The 22798-nt window shown below is 35.6% G+C and overlaps 1 protein-coding gene across 1 annotated transcript in view; it reads left to right on the forward strand.

The window, feature by feature from the left end:
* ZFR (zinc finger RNA binding protein) overlaps positions 1-18798 on the forward strand; it is an 87678-nt gene extending 68880 nt beyond the window's left edge. The window contains exons 18-20 of the mRNA XM_057708096.1: positions 10514-10625; positions 10745-10842; positions 16454-18798. Coding sequence (XP_057564079.1) covers positions 10514-10625; positions 10745-10842; positions 16454-16633 — 390 coding nt within the window. The 3' untranslated portion in view covers positions 16634-18798. The remainder of the gene's footprint in view (positions 1-10513; positions 10626-10744; positions 10843-16453) is intronic.
* The last annotated feature ends 4000 nt before the right edge of the window (positions 18799-22798 follow it).

Consider the following 22798-nt stretch of genomic DNA (forward strand, 5'->3'; position numbering starts at 1 on the left):
TTACCCGAAAGGGGGATCATTTAAAACTTCCAAAAATTGTTGAACTGATCATTTCCTTCACACCATCACTAACTTTGGGATATCATTACACTTCTTAACATGATAGGTGAGAAATGGTGTCTTGTTTTTTATTTAAATTTCTTTTTTTTTTTTTTTTTGCCTGTGATGGGTCTTCATTGCTGCACACAGGCTTTCTCTAGTTCTGGCAAGTGGGGGCTACTCTTCATTGCGGTGTGCAGGCTTCTCATTGCGGTGGCTTCTCGTTGAGGAACACAGGCTGTAGGTGCTCAGGCTTTAGTAGTTGCGATTCGTGGTTATCAGTAGCACTGAGAAAGATAAACCCTGTCATAAACCAAAGTTCCTTTTTTGCAGGCCTATTTCTGCAGCCATCATTCATTCCTCAGGCTTTTCTAGTACTAAACTCTTTTAATTTTTAAAGCTTCATAGTGTGTTTTAAAATTCTGATTGTCCTCTTCATCAGAAGTCCTCTGTCTTCATTCTCTGGTGCTCATTATAAACACTATCTTACGAAGTTTTTTTGTTTTTCAGGGTTTTTTTGGCTTTTCTCATGTTTCTTTTTCCAAAAGAACGTGACTGCCATTTTGTTCAGTTTCTCCAGAGTTGTCTTGATGATTTTTAAGTAGTACTGTACTGAATTAATAGATAATTGGTGGAATGTCATCACTTTTATAATACTGACTCTCTATGGGATGCCCTACTTATTGGAATGAATCTTACACACCACACTTATTTAGATTTGAATGGGTTCTGTGCATGGTTGTTTGTACCTTGATGTTAATCTTTTAGAGTTTTTTAAAATTCCATTTTCTGGTTATTGTTTATATATATTAAATATATTAGTTTTGTAACCCACTACCTGACTGCATTTCTTTATTTGTAGTAATTTTTTTTCATGTAATTCTTTTGGGTTCTCTAGTCTTAGAATCATATCTACAAATGATATTTTGTCTTCTTTCTCTTTTCTAATTTAGTTGGTTGATACTTCTAGAATAATTATGGAATAAAAGAAATAATAGTTTACATGCATGTCATGTTCTAATTGCATTGAAAATGTTATTAATATATAAAGTGTATTAAGTATGGTGGTATATTTATTTCTTTGAGATATTTATTTCTTTGTAATGTTAGAAGTGTCAGCCTTCTTTGAGATATTTATTTCTTTGTAATGTTAAATGTTTGAGATATTTATTTCTTTGTAATGTTAGAAGTGTCAACCTTCTGTTAGTTTACTAGGTAATTTTGAATCAAGAGTGTAAATTGAACTTTATCAGATAATTTTTCAAGGTTTCTTGACACGCATGTATAGTTTTTCTCCTTCAACCTGTTAATGTATATTTACAAATATATTTCCTGATATTGAGCTACCTTTGCATTCCATATATTATCTTATATATGAGAATAATCTTAATGAACTGTTAAGTTCTGTTTGCTGATAGTCTATTTAGGAATTTTGCAGTGACATAAAGGAAATTTTTGTGGTTTTATTTTTGTCTTCTTTGTTAGATTTAGGATCAGTAATACACTACTCTGTAAAAATAATTTAGAAGTTTTTGTTCTTTCTCTAAACTCTGAAATAGTTTTTAGTAGCATCAAAACTATCTTTTTTGATAATTTATAAAAATTCATGTGATGTCATCAGTTCCCAGTTCCTTATAAAAAGGGTAGCACTTTCTTGGTTTCTTTTATTGTGATTAATTGGTTTGCTTAGTTTTTCTTTCTCCTGGAGTTAATTTTGGCAATTTATCTTTTCCTAGAAAAATTGACCAATTCAGTCAGATACTCAGATTTTTAAATAATAGAATTTTGCTCTCTTAGAATTTAAAAAATACCTGTAGCATCTTTATTATTACTTTGATTGATTAGACTAACCAATAAAAGCAGTTGCCTTATAGGAGCAAAATAACAAATGGGTGTTTCAGTATTTATTTGTGATTGGAATTCACTGAATTCTTAATAAATTTAAGTATAAAAATTTATGAGCATTATATGACTTTAAATTTTTTAAGTGTATAAAAATATGAGCATTATACATTATCATTTTATTTACTGCTTCCTTCAACTTCAGTCCCTTCAACCCAAGTGTCCTTGAGGCTATTTCTGTTGTAGTAAGTCTAAGCTTCAGTACTTTTGAGACTGGACCCTCAGGCCACCCCTTGGAGTTTGGAAGTCCAACACTGAAGACGGCCCTTTGCCTTACACCTTACTTTTCCTCTTTATCAGAGAGAGCCATGCACTTCAAGGGGCACTCTCTTCTTTGAGGTTGCAGAGATCTAAGAACTGAGTGGAAAAGAGAGGATGCACAGGTGAAAGGAACTGGGGGAACATCATGGCAGGGTAATGATGGGAGAATCAGGGAGGGCAAACAAAGCTGCTGACCAGTCTTTGAAATCATGTACATATAACATAAAATATGCCAGTATTTTGGTAATTTAAAGCACACCAAATTGTCAGTATTTTGACATTTTAAAATCTTTCTTAGTATTACATCCTTTAGACAGTAGTTTATCCATTTTATTCTTTTTCCTCCTTTCAAAGAGCCAGCTCCTTGGATTTAGCTGCTGAATCTGCCATTTTCCTTCTTAATAATTCATTAATTTCTGATTTCATCTCTAATTTCCTATTTTCCTTGGGTTTATTTTTGTTGTTTTACAAACTTCTTGAGTTGGATACTTGTTTCATTCACTCACTCTTTAATTATACAGAGGCTATAAAGCTGTAACTTAAGGCTGGACATAGGTTTTGGCTACATATGTAATATTTTTTCTTTTTTTTCTATGCAATCTGAAATTTGTCTTAATATTGTCTTTAAGCCAAGAGTAGTTTAAAGTTTTCTTTGTGGTCTAATGTGTACAGTTTTTACAAAGTGTGGACATTTAAAAAAATGTTCTCGGCAAGGTATAACATATACCTCTTAATTCAGCTTCATCAGTTATTTTGTTCATATCTTTTGTCTCCTTTCCTTCATATTTTTTGTCTACTCTCTCTGTCCATGGACTGACAAAGGTGAATTAAAATCTGTTATTTGTTATGTTTTCTATAGTTTGTGCTTTATTGTTTTGTTGCAGTAATATTTTGAATATAAACACTTTTTTAAAATAAATTCATTTATTTATTTATTGGCTGTGTTGGGTCTTTGTTGCCGCAGTCAGGCTTTCTCTAGTTGTGGTAAGCGGGGGCTTCTCTTCGTTGTGGTGTGCGGGCGTCTCATTGTGCTGGCTTTTCTTGTTGCGGAGCACAGGCTTCAGTTGTTGTGGCATGTGGGCTCAGTAATTGTGGGTTAGTTGTGGCACACGGGCTTAGTTGCTCCGTGGCATGTGGAATCTTGCTGGACCAGGGCTCGAACCCGTGTACCCTGCATTGGCAGGTGGATTCTTAACCAGTGCCACCAGGGAGGTCCTGAATATAAACACTTAATACAGCTTTGTGGTTATCATGAATTTGAACCTTTTGCCATTATAAAGGGCATTTAATTAACACTTTCTGCCATTAGTTAATAAGCCTTGTCTATTAATATCAAAACTCTAGCTTTAAAAAGAATAACTAACTTACAATAAATATTATTTTCTGTGTACAACCTGATGATTTGATTTTTTTTATACATTATGGTATGATTACTGCAGTAAGACCAGTTATGATTTGTCCCCAAAGTTATTATAATATTATTGACCATATTCTCTATGTGTAATTACATGCCCCTGACTTATAGCTGAAGTTTGTACCTCTAAATCCCTTTCACTTATTTCATCTGTACCCCCACCCTCCTAAACTCTAGCTTTTTTATTAACATTTGTCTGGTGTGATTCTGTTTATGTTTCCTTTGTTTTCTTCTGTGCTTTGCCATAATTCCTATCCTTTTCTTGTTCTTTTTTTATGTGTGAATGTATTTCCCTCTGATTAGACAATTAGTTGTTGCCCTTATAGTTTTGTGTGGTATTTTCATTCATCTATTTGTTTAATAATTTTAGGTAATGTCTGTTAACCTCTCATCTATAAAAGCTGAGGAATTTATCACTTCCCCCTGCTCCTCCCATTCTCTTTTGGGTTTTTTTGTTATATTTTCTTTTTTCATTTGTTCTATTCATTTCTTTAAGAATGTATTAAAACCTGTTTCTTGATTTATGTCTTACCTAATATATGCTAATACACTTAGAAAACAAGGAAATTTACACTTAAGGCTTTTTTAAACCTTAATGTTTTAAAAACTACATTTACCTTCTATAGTCATATTCCCTTTGATTCTAATGGTTTGGTACCAACCAGTAGGTCTTTTACTGGGGCTTCCTCTTTTTATTTCTTGATTGACTGCATTTTATCATAATATAGTTTTTATCAAAAAGCATTTTAAGTGTTTAAAATTTCTTTCGTGTTTGAGAATCTTTGCCAGTTGCCATTACTTTATTGAGAAATATATTGTTAGGTCACAATTTTTCCTCCTCCATTTATTGGTGTTGCTCTATTATTTTCTGACACTGAATATTGCTAAATCTAAATCCAGCCTAAATTTATTATTTATTTATTTATTTATTTTTGGGGGGGTTCACCAAGTTCAATCATCTATTTTTATACACATATCCCCATATTCCCTCCCCAGCCTAAATTTTTTGCCTTTACTTTTTCTGCAGGCTGCTGAAAGAATTCTTTCTTTATCCTTGAATTTTAGTAACTTAACCAAATTATGTCTTGGAATCTGTTGTTCATTATTAGCATTTCATGGGAAACTTTGTGTCTTTTTTGCCTTGCAAATTTGACAGATGATTGATATGATTTTCTATTTTCAGGGACACCGGTTATCCTTATATTGGATTGCATTTGTCTTACATATCTATTAACTTTGTGATTGTTTTAATCTTTGTTCTCTTTCCTCTTTTGTCCCATTATTGTCTCTTTGGCAGTAATTTAGTTTTCAACTATGGCCTAATCTTCTTTGCTATTTATAATTCATTTATTAGTACTGTAATGTTATTTTGCATTTCAGTTTGTTTAATTAGCTCTGCAATCTTCTTTGCATCTCAACTTTGAGCTCTTAGTTTTATTGGCTTTTTGTATTTATCAAGTTCTCTATAACTCAGAACATTAGCAGATTGTATCTTCATTCCCTTAAATTAAGATTCTCCCCCCAAAAAAATAAAAAATAAAAAAAAAAAAAAGATTCTCCCAGGGCTTCCTAGGTGGCGCAGGGGTTGGGAATCCGCCTGCCAATGCAGGGGACATAAGTTCAATCCCTGCTCCAGGAAGATCTCACATGCCGCGGAGCAACTAAGCCCATGCGCCAAAAAAAAAAAAAAAAGATTCTCCCAGAATAGATTATTTTTTTAATAGATATTTTTTAAAGCACTTTTTTGGTTCACAGCAAAACTGAGCAGAAAGTACAAAGAGTTCTCACATATCCTCCACCCCTATACATACATAGCCTCCCCCTCACTGTTTGTACCAGAGTGATACATTTGTTACAGGCAGTGACCCCATAGGAGACTGAACCAGACCTACCTCCTGGTGTTGGTGGGTTGCCTGCTGAGGTGGGGGGCAGCTTGTGGCTCACTGAGGAGGCAGGGGCACTGGCAGCAGGGGTTTTGGGAAGTGCTTATTGGTGTGAGCCCTCCCAGAGTCCGCCATTAGCCCCACCAAAGAGCCTGTGGGCTCCAGCGCTAGGTGGCCTCAGCCAAACAACCAACAGGGTGTGAACACAGCCCCACCCATTAGCAGACAAGCAGATTAAAGCTTTACTGAGCTCCGCCCACCCAGCCCTACCCACCATCAGTCACTCCCATGAGGAAGCACACAGGAGGCTCCTAGATAGCTTCCTCCACAAGAGGGCAGACAGCAGTATCAAGCAGTATCAGCAGTATTTCGTCTTGCAGAACTGAAAACCACAGCCACAGAAAGATAGAGAAAATGAAAAAGCAGAGGACTTTGTACCAGATGAAGGGACAGGATAAAGCCCCAGAAAAACAACTAAATGAAGAGGAGATAGGCACCCTTACAGAAAAAAGAATTCAGAATGATGATAGTGAAGATGATCCAGGACTTTGAAAAAAGACTGGATGCAAAGATTGAAAAGTTTACCAAAGACCTAGAAGAATTAAAGAGCAAACAGACAGAGACATGCAACACAATGACTGAAATGAAAAATACACTAGAAGGAACCAATAGCAGATTAATGGAGGCAGAAGGGCGAATAAGTGACCTGGAAGACAGAATGGTGATCATCACTGATGCAGAAAAGAATAAAGAAAAAAGAATGAAAAGAACTGAAGACAGCCTAAGAGACCTCTGGGACAATGTTAAACGCACCAACATTCGCGTTATAGGGGTCCCAGAAGGAGGAGAGAGAGGGAAAGGACCTGAGAAAATACTGGAAGAGATTATAGTTGAAAACTTCCCTACCATGGGAAAGGAAATAGCTACCCAAGTGCAGGAAGCGCAGAGAGTCCCAGGCAGGATAAACCCAAGGAGAAACACACCAAGACATATAGTAGTCAAATTGACAGAAATTAAAGACAGAGAAAAGTTATTAAAAGCAACAAGGAAAAAACAACAAATAACATACAAGGGAACTCCCATAAGGGTAACAGCTGATTTCTCAGCAGAAACTCTGCAAGCGAGAAGGGAGTGGCATGATATATTTCAAGTGATGAGAGGGAAGAACCTACAACCAAGAATACTCTACCCAGCAAGGATCTCATTCAGATTCGATGGAGAAATCAAAAGTTTTGCAGGCATGCAACAGCTAAGAGAATTCAGCACCACCAAACCAGCCCTACAGCAAATGCTAAAGGAACTTCTCTAAGCTGGAGACATAAGAGAAGAGAAGGATCTACAAAAACAAAAACAAAACAATTAAGAAAATGGTAATAGGAACATACATATGGATAATGACCTTGAATGTAAATGGACTAAATGCACCAACCAGAAGACACAGACTGGCTGAATGGATACAAAAACAAGACCCATATACATGCTGTCTCCAAGAGACCCACTTCAGACTTAGGGACACATACAGACGGAAAGTGAGGGGATGGAAAAAGATACTCCATGCAAATGGAAATCAAAAGAAAGCTGGAGTAACAATACTCATATCAGATAAAATAGACTTTAAAATAAAAAATGTTACAAGAGACAAGAAAGGATATTACATAAAGATCAAGGGATCAATCCAAGAAGAGGAGATAACAATTATCAATATGTATGAACTGAACATAGGAGCACCTCAATACATAAGGCAAATGCTAACAACTATGAAAGAGGAAGTGCAAGGCAGAAATAGAGACACAGGTGTAGAGAACAAACACATGGACACCAAGTGGGGAAAGCGGGGAGGGTTGGGGGGAAATGAATTGGGAGATTGGGATACCAAATTGTACACTCTAAATATATGCTGTTTATTGTCTGTTAACTGTATCTCAGTAAAAGTTCTTAAAAAAAAAAAAGTGCTTAGCATGGAGCCTGCCCCGTAGTAAGCATTGTTCTTATTTCTACTGTTAAAGATGGGAAGGAAAAATACATACAACATGAATGTTTTTTTAAAGCAAATATTACAATCCTAGATTTTACATCATTTAATATGTAATATTTGAGAGCTTTTTCTCTTTAAATAACTTTAGCCACCAGGATTCTTTACATTACAACCTAAATAATCATTTCTCTAATTTGCTTCTGTTCATCTTTGGTGTTGTCCTTTTACTTTTTTTTTTAATATTTATTTATTTTATTTATTGGCTGCATTGGGTCTTTGTTGCTGCACACAGGCTTTCTCTAGTTGCAGTGAGCAGGGGCTACTCTTTGTTGTGGTCCACAGGTTCTCATTGCTGTGGCTTTTCTTGTTGCAGAGCACAGGCTCTAGGCACACGAGCTTCAGCAGCTGTGGCATGTGGGCCCAGTAGTTGTGGCTCATGGGCTCTAGAGCACAGGCTCAGTAGTTATGGCGCACAGGCTTAGTTGCTCTGTGGCATGTGGGATCCTCCTGGCCCAGGGATTGAATCCACGTCCCCTGCATTGGCGGGTGGATTCCTATCCGCTACACCACCAAGGAAGCCCCGTCCTTTTGCTTTTGAATGCATACATTTCAGAGTATATAAACCTCACGCGTTCTCCTTTTGTTGCTTTCGTAACTGTAGATATCTGCTTGGCGAATAACCACGTTCCATAGAAAATTAACATTTTTAAATTGCTTGCTTCACAGCAAATGATCTCAGAAGGCAGATGGTTGGCTTAGTTCTATTGTGTGATTAATTGTATGGACTTTCTGTGTTCCATAAATAATTCATTTCTTTCTTGGTTTTTAGTTAGTTTCTATCTTAATATGTAAGTATAAATTACAAATTCCCACTTCTAAGGTCAGTCAATAAGCAGATTTTGAAAAAGCTTTGAATTACTTGTAACATTTTATATCTTGACATACCTATATTATAGCTGATTTTTTTTTTTTTTTTTTTTTAGAAATCTTTTTTTAAATTTATTTAGTTATTGGCTGCTTTGTTGCTGTGCACAGGCTTTCTCTAGTTGCGGTGAGACAGGGGCTACTCTTTGTTGAGGTGTGCAGGTGCACAGGCTTCTCATTGTGGTGGCTTCTCTTGTTGCAGCACATGGGCTCTAGGCACACAGGCTTCAGTAGTTGTGGCACATGGGCTCAATAGTTGTGGCTTGCAGGTTCTAGAGCACAGATAGCTGATTATTTAATACTTGTTTTTCTTGTAACATTCTCTAAAAGTACTTATAAATTTGAGGTATTTTGGGAAAGTTGCATATTTTAAGACATCATATTTTGTATTTTAGTAACTTGTTAATTATAACCCTTGATTTCTTTTATTAGCAGGATTATTTTCATATTTCTTTCCAAAAGTATTCTGTTTCATAAACATTTATTGAGTATTTTCTATATGCTGGCAACTTACGCTAGACAGAGGGGTTCAAAATAAATGACATTTGACAATCTTTATCTTCAAAGATTTCAGTCTTTTGAAAGTCTTGAAATAATACCTGATTTATCTGGTAAAGAAGGGTGTTTATTATACATTCATAGAGTTGTCTAGATAACCGAAGCTGATTCCTTAAAATACTAAAATTTTAAAATAAAAATCCTTAAAAAGTGTTTTGCACATCTTCTTTCATTCTTCAGTTGAATAAACTAAACCATCTTAATTTTTTGTTTTAATTTACATTTATAGTTATTAACGTTCGTTATTCTCAGATTTTTTTCAACTTCATGCTCCCAAATATCATTTTTGTGTTAATGTGCACTGTCTTCTTAAATTTACATCTCTCTTACAATGTATTCCTAAATTGTTTGGGACTAAAGCCTCCACATGTCCAGCCTTTTGAGAATTTTTCTTACTTGAAAGATCTGAGTATTGGCCTCAGGGTGAATAAGTGGATGTAGTTTTTACCTCTGATTGAATTTATGAGTTTTTAAGTATATAGCTAACAATGAATTCTCACAAAGGTATTTTCAGCTTCAGTATCATTTTAAGGATTTCATTCTAACTGCGACCTATTTAGTTTCTTTGAAGTGTTGTTGGTGGTTTTATTTAAAATTTAAGTAAAAACTGCAACGTAGACAAACCTTAAACATTATGCTAAGTGAAAGAACCAGACACAAAAAGTCACATATTATATGGTTCCATTTGTATGAAATATCTAGAAGAGTCAAATCTATAGAGATAGAAAGTGGTTTCGTGGTTACCAGGGGTTGGAGGAAAGGGAGAATGGAGAATGACTGCTAGTAGGGATGGAGTGTTGGGGGGGGGGGGGGGCGGTGATGAAAATGTTCTAGAATTAGAGAGTGGTTATAGTTGAACAACTTTGTAAATGTACTAAAAACCACTGAATTGTACATTATATCTCAATTTTTTTAACCTAAATGGAAGCAAATTTTTCTAATAAAGAGACCCATCAAAACACTTTCTGGATCTAAATCTATACTTTTTTCTTTTATTCATTGGTGTAGATTTTGAGTCTCTCAAGTGTGATTTACAGTGAAAGCATAATTTGTGTTTTCCTTAAGGATAATAGAAGTATAGTTGTATGTTAAATGAAAATTTAGATAATTGTTTGTAAAGAAAAAACAAAAGTCTTTATTTGGTGAAATACTGTCTTTAACTACTTAAAATCATCAGTATGTCGGTATTAAAGAACAAATATATGCGAGTCCTAAATATCTAAAGAATTTTAAGGACTATCATATTTTAATAGGAGAGGATAGAAATAACTGAAAATAAAAAACAAAAAATCTATTAATCTGTTTTTCATTAAGCATAAATTACAAAATATTTTTAAGATATAAATTATATATGGCCTTATTAGTTTTGTTTTTGTTACTTAATTTTGATCATGTAATTCTTATTTTCTAATTTTTTGATTTGTCCTTATGTAACTTTTTCGATCTTTAAAATTTTTAATGACAGTTTCACAGATAGTTTGTTATTCTGGTGTTTGAAAATGAATAATTCCTTTGGGCTGTAAGCTATTAAGCACATTTTTATGTATTTATTTTTAGGCTATGGAGTTACTAGTAGAGAAAGCGATCAGTAGTGCTTCTAGTCCTCAGAGCCCTGGAGATGCACTGAGAAGAGTTTTTGAGTGCATTTCTTCAGGGATTATTCTTAAAGGTAAGTTTTACTTCATTTTTAATGTTTGTTTTTGTGTTCGATGGTTGAATGAGAACTCTTTTTTTCTTTTACAAATGGATGATGGTAATGGTTTCTTCTCCCTACGGTGATTGCTGTAGGTAGTCCTGGACTTCTGGATCCCTGTGAGAAGGATCCCTTTGATACCTTGGCAACAATGACTGACCAGCAGCGTGAAGACATCACATCCAGTGCACAGGTACCAGTGTGTTCTTAATCCCAAAGCTTTGTTGCATCACTGCCCTTGAAGTTTTGGTTTTTTATAATTGTCCTTTAAAAGAAATCACTGTGTAGTATATTCATTATTCTACTTCTTTAGTAAGTAAGCCCTTAGAATATAATTTAAACTAGATTCCATTAATCTTCAATTTTATTTTAACTGTGTGCATGTCTCATTGAATGTATCATATAAATATAAAAACATAGCAGTGGGACTTCCTAGGTGGTGCAGTGGGTAAGAATCTGCCTGCCAATGCAGGGGACACGGGTTCAATCCCTTCCCCAGGAAGATCCCACATGCCGCAGAGCAACTAAGCTCGTGTGCCACAACTATTGAGCCTGCGCTCTAGAGCCCGTGAGCCACAACTGTTGAGCCCATGTGCTGCAACTACTGAAGCCCACGCACCCAGAGCCCATGCTCCACAACAAGAAAGTCCACCACAATGAGAAGCCCATGCACCACAATGAAGAGTAGCCCCCCGCTCGCCGCAACTAGAGAAAGCCCATGTGCAGCAATGAAGACCCAACACAGCCAATTAAATAAATAAATAAATAAATAAATAAATAAATAAATAAACACATAGCAGTATTTTCAGTGTCACTAATCTGGGTATTACATTGTATATCAAGTTTAGTAGTACTGTACATCAAGTTCTGTACATCACTGCTGGATGTACAGAAGTGATATGCTGTATGGTTTATGGAAATTTTTGTTATGATTTAGCCTTTCCTGAAAAGGCTAGCTAATGTAGTAATTAAAAGTGTGGACTCTGAAGTCAAGACTCCCTCAATTTGAATACCCATTCTGCCATCTCATCTTGTGAGGGATAAGAACAGGATCTGTCTCAAATGGAATTGTTGGGAAGATTAAATAAGTTAATATTTCAATCAGTCTAAGGCTGCTATGACTTTCTTTTTTTGACTCCAGAAGTGTACTAAAATGAGAAATGGCTACTAGCTCTAAACAATAATAATCTAGTCTAAGGCAATTGAAATTGTTGGACTTAAGATCTTGATCTGTTGCCTCTTCTAGCAAGGATAATTTGGAATTTGGAAGATATCAGGATTAAAATAAATTGTTATGCTAAAAGTATATTGAAGGAATAGTTCAGTAGTAATAGAATATTATGAATATCTTGCAGACTCACAAGATTTCCAGTTTGTGGATTAAACAAGTTTTGTTTTTATTTCTTTGGGTTTAATTTTCTAGGGAAGAAGACAACTACCCTAAGTGACTTTTTTTTTTCTTCCTTGATACTTAAAGAAGGAATTATTTATAAATTTAGGGTTAGGAGCAGGGCATTTGAAAACTAAGAGAATTCATAGTTGGAAGGAAACTTTTTTTTTTTAATAAATTAATTGATTGGCTGTGTTGGGTCTTCATTGCTGCACATGGCCTTTCTCTAGTTGTGGTGAGCAGGGGCTACTCTTCAGTGCAGTGCTCGGCCTTCTCATTGCGGTGGCTTCTCTTGTTGCAGAGCATGGGCTCTAGGTGTACGGGCTTTAGTAGCTGTGGCACGTGCGCTCACTAGTTGTGGCACACAGACTTAGTTGCTCTGCAGCATGTGGGATCTTCCCAGACCAGGGCTCAAACCCATGTCCCCTGCATTGGCAGGCAGATTCTTATCCACTGCGCCACCAGGGAAGTCCAGGAAACTTTTTATTGTTGTGACTTTGAAGAAACTGGTCTGGTTTTAGGAGATAGTTAGAAATGTCCTTGTTAAAAGTGAAGCAGTGAAAAGTATTAAAAGTCAGTGGAGAAAAAGGAACCCTCCTACATTGTTGGTGGGAATGTAAATTGGTGCAGCCACTGTTGAAAACAGTGTGGAGGTTTCTCAAAAAAACTAAAACCCCAGAGCTACCATATGATGCAGCAATTCTACTTTTAGGTATATAGCTGGGGGAAAAGAAATTAATTAAAAAAGATATACATACCCCAGTGTTCATAGCAGCATTATTTATAGTTGCCAAGATAAGGAAGCAACCTGTGTCCATCAGCAGATGAGTGGATAAAGAGGATGTGGTGTATATATACAATGGAATACTGCTCAGCCATTAAAGAAAAGAATGAAATTTTGCCATTTGCAATAACATGGATGGACTTGGAGGGCATTATACTAAGTGAAGTGAGTCAGACAGAGAGACAGAAACCATATGGTATCACTTATATGCGGGATCTAAAAAATAAAACAAACTAGTGAATATAACAAAAAAGCAGCAGACTCACAGATATAGAGAACAGATTACTGGTTACCATTGGGGAGAGGGAAGCGGGGAGGGGCCATACAGGGGTAGGAAACTAAGAGGTACAAACTATTAGGTATAAAATAAGCTACAAGAATGTACGACATAGGGAATATAGCCAATATGTTATAATAACTGTAAATGGAGTATAACCTTTAAAATTATGAATCACTATACTGGACACCTGTAACTTATATAACATTGTACATGGACTGTATGTTAATAAATAAAAGTGAGGAAGTTACATATACTGCATTATTGCATTTATGTAACATTTGTGAAATAACAATTAGAGATGAAGAATGGGGTGTGGCTATAGAAAGTCTTGTGGTCATGGTAGAGTTTAGTGTCTTGTGATGGTGCTTATGCAAGGCTACACATGTGGTGAAGTTACACAGAGCTGCACATCACACGTAAGTGTATGTATAACTGGTGAAACCTGAATAAGCTCTATGGATTGTACCCATGTCAATTTCAGTTTGTTTCTTGGTGCCCTATAGTGTCCATGTTAATAATTCTGTTCTTTTGTCTCTGTCTGGGAGTGTTCTTTTCCTTCCATAATATTTACCTTTGTTTTTGTATCTCTGTATGTCTTACTCTCTAGTGATCCTTTTCAAATTGATTCTGCAAGATGAAGCCTTTGTCATTTATTCAGATCCCTTCCTATAGGTGTCCAGTAGAACAATATACCTTTAAAAAGGCACATTTATAAGGTTAATCCTCCCCCTCAAAAAAGGAATTAAGTAAACCTTAAGTCTTCTTTGGTTTAAAAAATTCTAAGATGACTTTGTATGGAATAATTTCAGTATCCTTGAATTTCATTTGCTGCTAAATAGCTTCCAGTTATACAGTAGAAATCTCTCTTGTTAGAATTTAGAAATACATACAAACCATATGCAGAACAAGAGCTTACAGGGTGTTGACTCCAGCCTCAGATGCTATTTTAGTTTACCTTACTAGAGTACTCTTCTATTTAGAAACTCCTAGTATTAGAATAGGCTGATGATCAGTAGTTCATTATTATACACCAGATATCTTTGGATATTTTATTTTAATACAGAAGAAAACATTCTGTTTATCTTTGGGAAGGACTTTTTGTAAATATCTCTAAATAAAGAATTAGTATTCTATCATGATAAATATTCCTAGTTTCACGTCAGAAAGTTAACAGTCTTATAACTTAAATGAGATAGAGAAGCACCCAGTACTGCCAAAAATCCAAAACTGTAGGCTTACATAGAATGCTGTATCGAGTTCTGAACACAGATGATTTGGAAACTTTTCAAGGTTTGAAAAACCAGTCAATGTATGAGGAAAGTTCTAAGGAACTAGAATCATCTAATCTGGAAAAAAGTTTTAGAACAGTAAATTCTCACATGGATGATTGTAATCAATAACTATCTCAGCTAAAGAAAATAGAGATTAAAAATAGTCTAATTAGCAGCCACTTTGGAAAACAGTGTGGCACTTCCTCAGTAAGTTAAAGATAGAGGTACTATATGACCCAGCAGTTTGACTCCTAGGTATACCCAAGGGAACTGAAAATATATGTTCATTAAAAAATTATACACAAAAAGTAATAAAAAATTAGAAAAGAAATTTATACACAGATATTCATAGCAGCACTGTGCATAATTGCCAAAAAGTGGAAATATCCCAAGTGTCTTACCAGTTGATGAATGGGTGGATAAACAAATATGGAACATTCATGCAGTGGAAAATTACTCAGCTATTGAAAGGAGTGAAGTGCTGATACATAGTACAGCATAGATGAGTCTTGAAAACCTTATGCTAAGTAGCAGAAGCCAGACACAGAAAGTCATATTGTATGGTTTCATTTATATGACTTGTCCATAGTAGGCAAGTCTATCAAGATAGAAAAGTAGATTAGTGGTTGTGAGGGCCTTGGGGTAGAGGGATTGAGGAATGACTGCTATGAGGCCATGGGGTTTTTTTAGCGGGGGAGGGGGGTGATGAAAAAGTTATGGAATTAGAGAGTGGTTATGGTTGAAAAACTTTGTAAGTATACTAAAAAAAACACTGAATTGTACACTTTAAGAAGGCAGATTTTATATGTGAATTATATCTCAAGAAATAGTCTAAACAGTTATATTGAAGGTTTAACCACATAGTGAAAATTGCTATTTAATCAAATGACTGTAAAATCTCATCCCCCAGAAAACTGGGGAATTAAGTCTTAAAAGATTTTGTGACACATGAGGTCTTGTGACATTGATGCCTAACATATTCCTATGTATACATAGCCACGTATTGAAAAATTTTTTTTAGTTCATGGAGTAACAGGTTGAAGAAGTATAATCCTCATTTTGTAAACCTGGGGAGGTGTGTGTCTGCGTGTGCACGTGTACCGCATGCCTGAGCCTGTGTACATGGGCATCCATGGGAAAAGTTGGAAGATAAGTGAATATGAACCAAAGAGATGTTCATTTGATGAATGAGGCACTTTTTCTTTTGCTGTATATTGTTTTAGGATTTTTTTTAATGAACATGATACAAAATACATATAATTTTTTTAAGAATTTTTTTTTTTAACTTATGCTTTAAAAAACAAAATAGCATGCACACATTAAAGCCTGAAAAGAAAAACATCAGAATATATGGAGTATTTTTGTTTAATATTTATTTATTTACTTATTTAGTTGGCTGCATTGGGTCTTTGTTGCTATGTGCAGGCTTTCTCTAGTTGCAGCAAGCAGGGGCTACTCTTTGCTGCAGTGTGCAGGCTCTAGGGTTCGTAGGCTTCAATAGTTGTGGCACGTGGGCTCAGTATTTGTGGCTTGCAGGCTTGGTAGTTGTGGTGCACGGACTTAGTTACTCCATGGCATGTGGGATCTTCCCAGACCAGGGATCGAACCCATGTCCCCTGCATCAGCAAGCGGATTCTTTTTTTTCTTTTTTCTTTTTTTTTTTTAAGAAATTTATTGAGATATAATTGACATACAATAAACTGAATGTATTTGAAGTGTACATTTGGGTATTTTTTTTCTTATTAGTAATGTATATATGGCAATCCCAATCTCCCGATTCATCCCACCCCCATCACTTTCCCAACTTGGTGTCCATATGTTTGTTCTCTATATCTGTGTCTCTATTTCTGCCTTGCAAACCGGTTGGTCTATACCATTTTTCTGTATTCAGCAGGTGGATTCTTAACCACTGCACCACCAGGGAAGTCCCCATACGGAGTATTTCATTTGTGAAACTTAGTATTATTCAAGGTGTTTCTTTCATTAAACATGCTTTTTTATACTGTCATGTGGGGCTATAAACCTAATAAGAATATTGGTTTTTTAAATTAACTAAATTCTCACTCTCTTTTGTTGCAGTTTGCATTGAGACTCCTTGCTTTCCGCCAGATACACAAAGTTCTAGGCATGGATCCACTACCGCAAATGAGCCAACGTTTTAACATCCACAACAACAGGAAACGAAGAAGGGATAGCGATGGAGTTGATGGATTTGAAGCTGAGGGGAAAAAAGACAAAAAGGATTATGATAACTTTTAAAAAGTTTCTGTAAATCTGCAGTGTTAAAAAACAACAGGTGCCCATTTGTCGGCTGTTTTTCATTCAGAATGATGTCTACTTTGAAAAAATTATCAAGAATTTAAAGAATTTCATGGAAGAACCAAGTTTTTCTATGATATTAAAATCTTAATGTACAGTGTTAGGTATTAAATGAATGGAAAGACGCCTCCCAAAATTGTGCTCCAACTAGGGGAAAATCAATTGTTCTGATTTTTTTTCCCATTATTTTTGGTTTTATTTACTGATTGCCCTAGGTTCCCCTATATTTGTGTCTTTTATTAACTAGTCCTATTAAATCTTTGCTATATTTAATGCAGTATTTGTGCTTCAGTTGCTATGTGTATTTTGATATTTTTATTTAGATGTTTCGTTTGCTGTTTTATACTAGTTACTTTGTGTTACAGAAATCCTTTACCCCCCTTAATATTTTACAGCAGTACGTTTTTTTGTAACGTGAGACTGCAGAATTTTTTCCTTTTGTTATTCTTTATGTGATCAATTACAACACAAAAAGTTATCCTGCCATTTAAGTGCTCAGAACTGAATGTTTCTGCAGATCTTGTGGCATTTGTCTCTCTAGTGTGATATATAAAGGTGTAATTAAGACAGATTTCTGTTAATCTAATCAAGTTTGCTGTTAGTTGTGCATTAGCAGTATAAAAGCTAATATATACTATATGGTCTTGCAACAGTTTTAAAGCCTCTGCATAACTGATAATAAAAATGCATGACATTTTTGTTTTTAATAGACTTTTAAAATTATAATTTTAGGTTTGACACGTAGATCTTTGTACAGTTGACTTTTTGACATAGCAAGGCCAAAAATAACTTTCTGAATATTTTTTTCTTCTGCATAAGTGGAAAGGGCATTTTTCATATATAAGTGGGCTAACCAATATTTTCAAAAGGAACTTTATCATTGTGCAACTAACAACAGTAACTAGCCCTTAATTATGAAGACAGTTCCTAATTGGTGTGTGTGAGATTACTCTAGCAACTATTACAGTATAACACAGTTGAATGATCCCCCCCACACCCCATCACCCAGATAATTTACAGTTCTATTAACAGTAAGGTTGATAAAGTATTACTGATTTAAAAAAAATAAGATTATCTAAGGAAAAAAAAACCAGAAAATTATTTGGTGTGGCCATCTTACATGCTTATGTGTCCTCCAAAAAGCTAAATATTCTAGCAGTGGTGTAATGAAAAGTTACATCTTACTGTTGATATATGTATGCTCTGGTACACAGATGTCATTTTGTTGTCACAGCACTACAGTGAAATACACAAATAAAAACTTAAATTCATATAATGACTTAAATGTATTAGAATTGACATCATAAATACTTCTGCTTCGAAATGACGTATGCTTCAGTAAAACCGTATTCAGATTTATTGGGTACTTACATCTCGTTATTCCTAACAAATGATGTTTCCTGGGCACATAATTTCCAGAAAATTGTATAGTTCGGTACCATATTGGTTCAGTTTCTTTCTCTGGTCAGAATCTTCCCCCAGGCTCTTAGAGGACCAGGAGACTATAGGAGACAACCGTTGGGGAAACAGAACAAGAGACTCAGTTTTTTCTCCCAAATTTTTCACATACTATCTTTGTGACATGGGCAAGCATCTTTTTATTTTTCCAGGTCTCATTTTACCCTTGAATATTTAGTTACCCAGTAAAAAATCTGGAATTCTGTTTCTCACAGTTCTCATACTTGAGAGAAGGAAAGAACTGACATTTATCACTCACTAATGAAAGACACAACATCTTTCACATGTTTTCCTGTTTAAAACGATCATCACAATAAGTGAAGGTGCTGTGTTTCTTGTTTTTCAGATGAGAAAACTAAAGCCCAGAGTGGCTAACTAAAGCTAGTACATCAATTTAGTGACAGTTGAGATTGAAAGTCAGGTATCAAAGTTTATACTCAGCACTTTGCTGGTTGGCTCCCTTCATCTTGCAAGTAATTATGTTCTAAAAATGTTTTCAGCCCAAGTTCCAAATTTTTGCATTTAGTTTCGGGTGTCTTCTTCCATATATTTAAGTGCCACTTGAAATTTTTTTCATGAAAATAATTATGTCAGTATTATTTATTTTTTGCATAGCTTAATTGTTTTTATAGCTGTAGCTAGATCCACATTTACCATCTTATATGAAATAAAGTTGACTTGAGTGTTAGTATTTTTTCTTCTGCTTTGACAATTTTTAAAGAAAACTGTAAACTTTCTAGTCAAAAGAAGCATTGGTTATCATCATACTAATCCATTCTTTTTTTTCTTTTCTTAATTTTTTTTTGGTTTTTGGTTTTTTGTGTGTTTTTCTTATTGGCTGTGTTTGGTCTTCGTTGCTGCGCACAGGCTTTGTCTAGTTGCGGCGAGCAGGGGCTACAGGCTACTCTTCGTTGTGGTGCGTGGGCTCTTAATTTCCTTGGCTTCTCTTATTGCAGAGCACAGCCTCTAGGCAGATGGGCTTCAGTAATTGCGGCACATGGGCTCAATAGTTGTGGTGCATGGGCTTAGTTGCTCTGCGGCGTGTGGGATCTTCTGGAGCAGGGATCGAACCTGTGTCCCCTGCTTTGGCAGGTGGATTCTTAACCACCGTGCCACCTAGGAAGTCCCGCTAATGCCTTCTTGAACCAGTTGTTTTGGCAGCTAATTATCAGTTATTCTCTGCATCTCAGACTAGCTCTTCCAGTTAGTATAGTGCATGCTTATGTTTTAGTAATGATAACCCAGATAAAACACATTGATTCGTCTCGCCCACTCCCCAAATACGTGATGCATTCCAAATTAGAATTTTGGCTTCACCACTGTTGTTTCTTATATTTCTTTAAAAAAACTAGTACTAAAAATGAAAACTTGCATGAACAGCGTAGGATAGGATCTCTGATTTTTAAGTCACCAGTATTTTTAAATCATTTTTTCCTGCTTATTGACAAAAAAGCATCAGTCTTTTGCTATCATGTTGTCAGTATATATTGTGAATTTAAGTTATTAACAGTTTCTTTAGTGAATTCACCATTTTTTATACTGAATTTGGCAGAGCTAACTTAAAAATTTTTTCCTAATAAAGGGCAAATTTTGTAGTGTCATGGATAACATACATAGCAGTGATCTCAGATTTGTTCATGAGGGTCATCTGGGGAACATTCTAAAACTTAAGATTCTTAAACCCTAGTCCAAGGATTCTGACTGAGGAGGGCCAGAATAAACCTGAGAATGTGCATTTTAAGATGACTTTGTCTTAGTTGTTTGAACAGATTGTTCATAACGTTATAAAAAGTCAAAAATTGTAAAGGAGTTTACAGCATAAAATATCTTATGCCTTCACTTGTTTTCCAGTTACATGGTTCCCCTTTCCAGAGGCAGTGTTATCCATTTGTACATTCTTCGACATGTGGTCTGTGCACATGTCAACATCAATGTGTTCCCCCCTTTGTCTTTATACAAATGGCTGCATACTGTGTGCATTGTTCTGTGCCTTGCCTCTTCTCATTTAATGTGTCTTGGAGTCTTGGAGATTGCCCTGTATCAGTACACATAGGGAAAGTGCATTTTTAACAAACAGTGTAGGATCATCCCAAATTATTTTTTTTCTTCAATTATAGGTGGTTCTGATGCAAGTTGTACGTGGATCATGCTTTAATGAACATACTTCACAGTTCAAAATTAACTTGTATTTTAAATTTAGTATTAAAGGTATTTTACGATCAGTCATACAATATGGCAATAAATTTATTGCAATATTCAGCAAGTCATAATATCCCTATTCCCTAAGCAATTCTATTGATTAATTGTTATCTAGGTAACTTCAGTAAGCTAGAGGCTAGTTAATTTTAGTTCTTTATCTTGCTTAGTGTAATAATATTAAATGTAAAATAAAATCTGAGAATAGGAAACAATTATATAACTTAAAAGCTTGAGTAATCATGTAAGGCCAGACACTATAAAACTCCTAGAGGAAAACATAGGCAGAACACTATGACATCCATCAAAGCAAGATCCTTTTTGACCCACCTCCTAAAATCATGGAAATAAAATCAAGAATAAACAAATGGGACCTCATGAAACTTAAGAGCTTTTGCACAGCAAAAGAAACCATAAACAAGACTAGAAGGCAACCCTCAGAATGGAAAAAGATAGTTGCCTACGAAACAACGGACAAAGGATTAACCTCCAAAATATACAAGCAGCTCATGAAGCTTAATACCAAAAAAGCAAATAACCCAATCCACAAATGGGCAGAAGACCTAAATAGACATTTCTCCAAAGAAGACATACAGATGGCCAACAAACACATGAAAAGATGCTCAACATCACTTATCATCAGAGAAATGCAAGTCAAAGCCACAATGAGGTATCACCTCACACCAGTCAGAATGGCCATCATCACAAAATCTGGAAACAATAAATGTTGGAGAGGGTGTGGAGAAAAGGGAACTCTCCTGCACTGTTGGTGGGAATGTAAGTTGGTACAGCCACTATGGAAAACAATTTGGAGGTTCCTTAAAAAACTACAAATAGAACTACCATATGATCCAGTAATCCCACTTCTGGGCATATACCCAAAGAAAACCATAATCCTAAAAGAAACATGTACCATAATGTTTATTGCAGCACTATTTACAATAGCCAGGACATGGACGCAACATAAATGCCCATCAACAAATGAGTGGATAAAGAAGATGTGGCACATATATACAATGGAATATTACTCAGCTATAAAAAGGAATGAGATGGAGCTATATGTCATGAGGTGGATAGACCTAGAGTCTGTCATACAGAGTGAAGTAAGCCAGAAAGAGAAAGACAAATATTGTATGCTAACTCATATACGGAATCTAAAAATGGTACTGATGAACTCAGTGACAAGAACAAGGATGCAGATGCAGAGAATGGACTGGAGAACTCGAGGTTTGGGAGGGGGCAGGGGGGTGAAGGGGAAGTTGAGACAAAGCGAGAGCGTAGCACAGACATGTATATACTACCAACTGTAAAATAGATAGCCAGTGGGAAGTTGTTGTATAACAAAGGGAGTTCAACTCAAGGATGGAAGATGTCTTAGAGGAATGGGACGGGGAGGGTGGGGGGCACTCGAGGGAGGGTGGGGGGAGTCAAGGGAAGGTGGGGGGGGGAGTCAAGGGAGGGAGGGAACACGGGGATATGTGTATAAAAACAGATGATTGAACTTGGTGTACCCCCCAAAAAATAATAAATAAATGCCCAGTTAGATTAGAATACTATGAAGATATTAGAAATTAATTTCATAATTAAAGAACAAAGTTAAAAGCAAAAATAAAAAAAAAAAAGCTTGAGTAATAATTTTGAACAATGCTTAAACTGGTTCCATGTTAAATACAAAGCTACTCTTCACTTTATTCTAATATAGTCCCAAGTAAGATATGGTACTAGAGACAAAAGGTCTTCAGTTTGGAGAGGACTGTTTAATCAGTTTAGTAACCTAATGTGAAATACTTTCTTAAAAAGCAAGTAAACTGTTGAATGAAAGTATGAAAAGGCAGTTAAATTGATCCCAACTAATTAATCACTCATAAAATACACAAATGTTAAAAGAGTTCACAAGTAGAAAGGGAAAACGGCAGAGAACATAACTAGGGCTTGGGTCAGTGTGGGCCGTATATTAAGTAAATAACAGGATAATGCAGTATGACGGGTTCCTGATGAGGAAAAAGTCCAGAATGTTGTAATTTACCTTGAGCTTGGCCATTAACTGTTTAAAAAGTATCATCGTACTTGAGTATGATATAGCATGCATTGTATTGTAGACAAAAACAGAAGGCCTGCCTTTTGCTAACACATATGTGGAGGGCTGGAGGGAAGTTAAAACCTGCATTACCAATCACAACTAATTTTAGTGAGCACTGCAAGCCTTTTAACAGAGAAGGCGCTTCCTTGTATCCTTTGTCTCATTGATATCCAAAATGAGAGATATACAGTCTTCCTACACTTGGGATTAGTCACACCATATCTGGAATCTGGTGTTCCGTTCTGAGCATTAATTTTAATGTGGTACTCAGAGTGACCAAGATAGTGAATTTGTTCGAAATTACAGCGTGTAGTTGGAACCACAGAGCAGGAAGGACAAGAGATGACGTGGGAGAGAGGATAAGTACCTTC

The sequence above is a fragment of the Hippopotamus amphibius genome, chromosome 15, assembly GCF_030028045.1.
Source record: "Hippopotamus amphibius kiboko isolate mHipAmp2 chromosome 15, mHipAmp2.hap2, whole genome shotgun sequence".
Taxonomy (NCBI): Eukaryota; Metazoa; Chordata; class Mammalia; order Artiodactyla; family Hippopotamidae; genus Hippopotamus; species Hippopotamus amphibius.